The sequence below is a fragment of the Passer montanus genome, unplaced genomic scaffold, assembly GCF_014805655.1.
Source record: "Passer montanus isolate IOZ18808 unplaced genomic scaffold, ASM1480565v1 scaffold805, whole genome shotgun sequence".
NCBI classification, from domain to species: Eukaryota; Metazoa; Chordata; class Aves; order Passeriformes; family Passeridae; genus Passer; species Passer montanus.
This window is the reverse complement of record NW_024373313.1, coordinates 1-1,345: the sequence shown is the minus strand read 5'-3', so window position 1 is coordinate 1,345 and position 1,345 is coordinate 1. Positions and strand designations below refer to the sequence as shown.

The 1,345-nt window shown below is 52.8% G+C and overlaps 1 protein-coding gene across 1 annotated transcript; it reads right to left on the bottom strand.

Annotated features, from left to right (window-relative positions):
- Positions 1 to 2: 2 nt before the first annotated feature.
- On the bottom strand, positions 3 to 1,339 carry LOC120513417 (gastrula zinc finger protein XlCGF49.1-like; the record flags this gene model as incomplete). Its single annotated transcript, XM_039732855.1, has 2 exons — positions 1,330 to 1,339; positions 3 to 733 (listed from the first exon to the last, which is right to left on the bottom strand). Coding segments are annotated over exons 1-2 (741 nt in total), but the record flags the coding sequence as incomplete, so codon positions are not given.
- Positions 1,340 to 1,345: the final 6 nt, after the last annotated feature.

Sequence of the window (1,345 nt, the reverse complement as noted above, 5' to 3'; positions counted from 1 at the left end):
CGATAGTGCAGGAGGAGACTGGAGCTGCTCTGAAACCCTTTCCTGCATTTATCACACTCGTAGGGCCTCTCCCCAGTGTGGATTACCCTGTGCCTGATGAGGTGGGAGTTCTGCCTGAATCCCTTCCCGCAGTCGGGGCAGCAGAAGGGCCTCTCCTCTGTGTGACTCTGATAGTGCTGGAAGAGACTGGAGCTGGTCTGAAACCCCTTCTCACACTTGGAACACTCGTAGGGCCTCTCCCCAGTGTGGATCCTCTGGTGCCTGATCAGGTTGTAGCTCAGGCTGAAGCTCATCCCACACTCGGAACACTCAAAAGGCCTCTCCCCAGTGTGGATCCTCTGATGATTGATCAGGGTGGACCTCTCGCTGAAGCTCATCCCACACTCCCCACACTCGTAGGGCCTCTCGCCAGTGTGGATTCTCTGGTGCACGAAGCTGCACCTGAAGCTCTTCCCACACTCCTTGCACTTGTGGGGCTTCTCCCCATCAGGAACCTGCTCATGGACCACCAGCTCTGAGCTCTGGCTCCATCTCCGGCCGCCTTCCCGGCCCAGGCTGGCTCTTTCCCCCTCAGATCCCCGCCATCTGCGTTTGCAGCCCCTCCTCGTGCGGCATCTCCGGGGCTTTTCCTCCCCGTTGGGTTCCTGCGCCGTGGAGCCGCTCAAAACGGCCTCTGCCACCAGGTTCTGCCGCGGGGATTTGTCCTCCCTGCTCTCCATGCTCAGCTCCTGCTCTGGGGGAGGAAGGACAAGGACAGGATGGCATTTGCCTCCGGGCCACAGGCAAGGCCAAGGAGATGCCCCCAGGCTGTGCTGCCCTTTTATTCTCCACCATCAGTCTCATTAATGGTCATGACAACGGGCAGATGCCAGCAGCTCCCATCACAGGCAGCAGACAAGGAATGTAATGTTAAAATTTACTTTAAAAGAGTTTTGCCCAAACACAGAAAGCAAAAGCACCCTGACAGCAGTTCTATCCAAGCACTATAAGCACACGTACCTCCAGTTCAAACAATGCTTATTACAAATACAATACCTACTTGTAAACCTTAAAACACAATACACAGAGCTCCATAATGAAGCTTCAAACTTCCTAATATCTTCCTAGTTATACTTTTCTGCAGATTAGGGAATTATTCTCGATGAACGTTAATACACTCACCATTGTTCTATTTCCCCTTACTGGCTACTTTTTATAGAATATTTCTGCTGACCAATCTTACGGCTGCTGCACAGCTGAAATCACAATTCTACTGTCTCTGAGGCTTCTCTTTTGGTGCTTTCCCCTCTGATTATAAGGATTCCCCAGAGGCACTGATTTCCTCCTCACCCGCCTGCATGTCCAG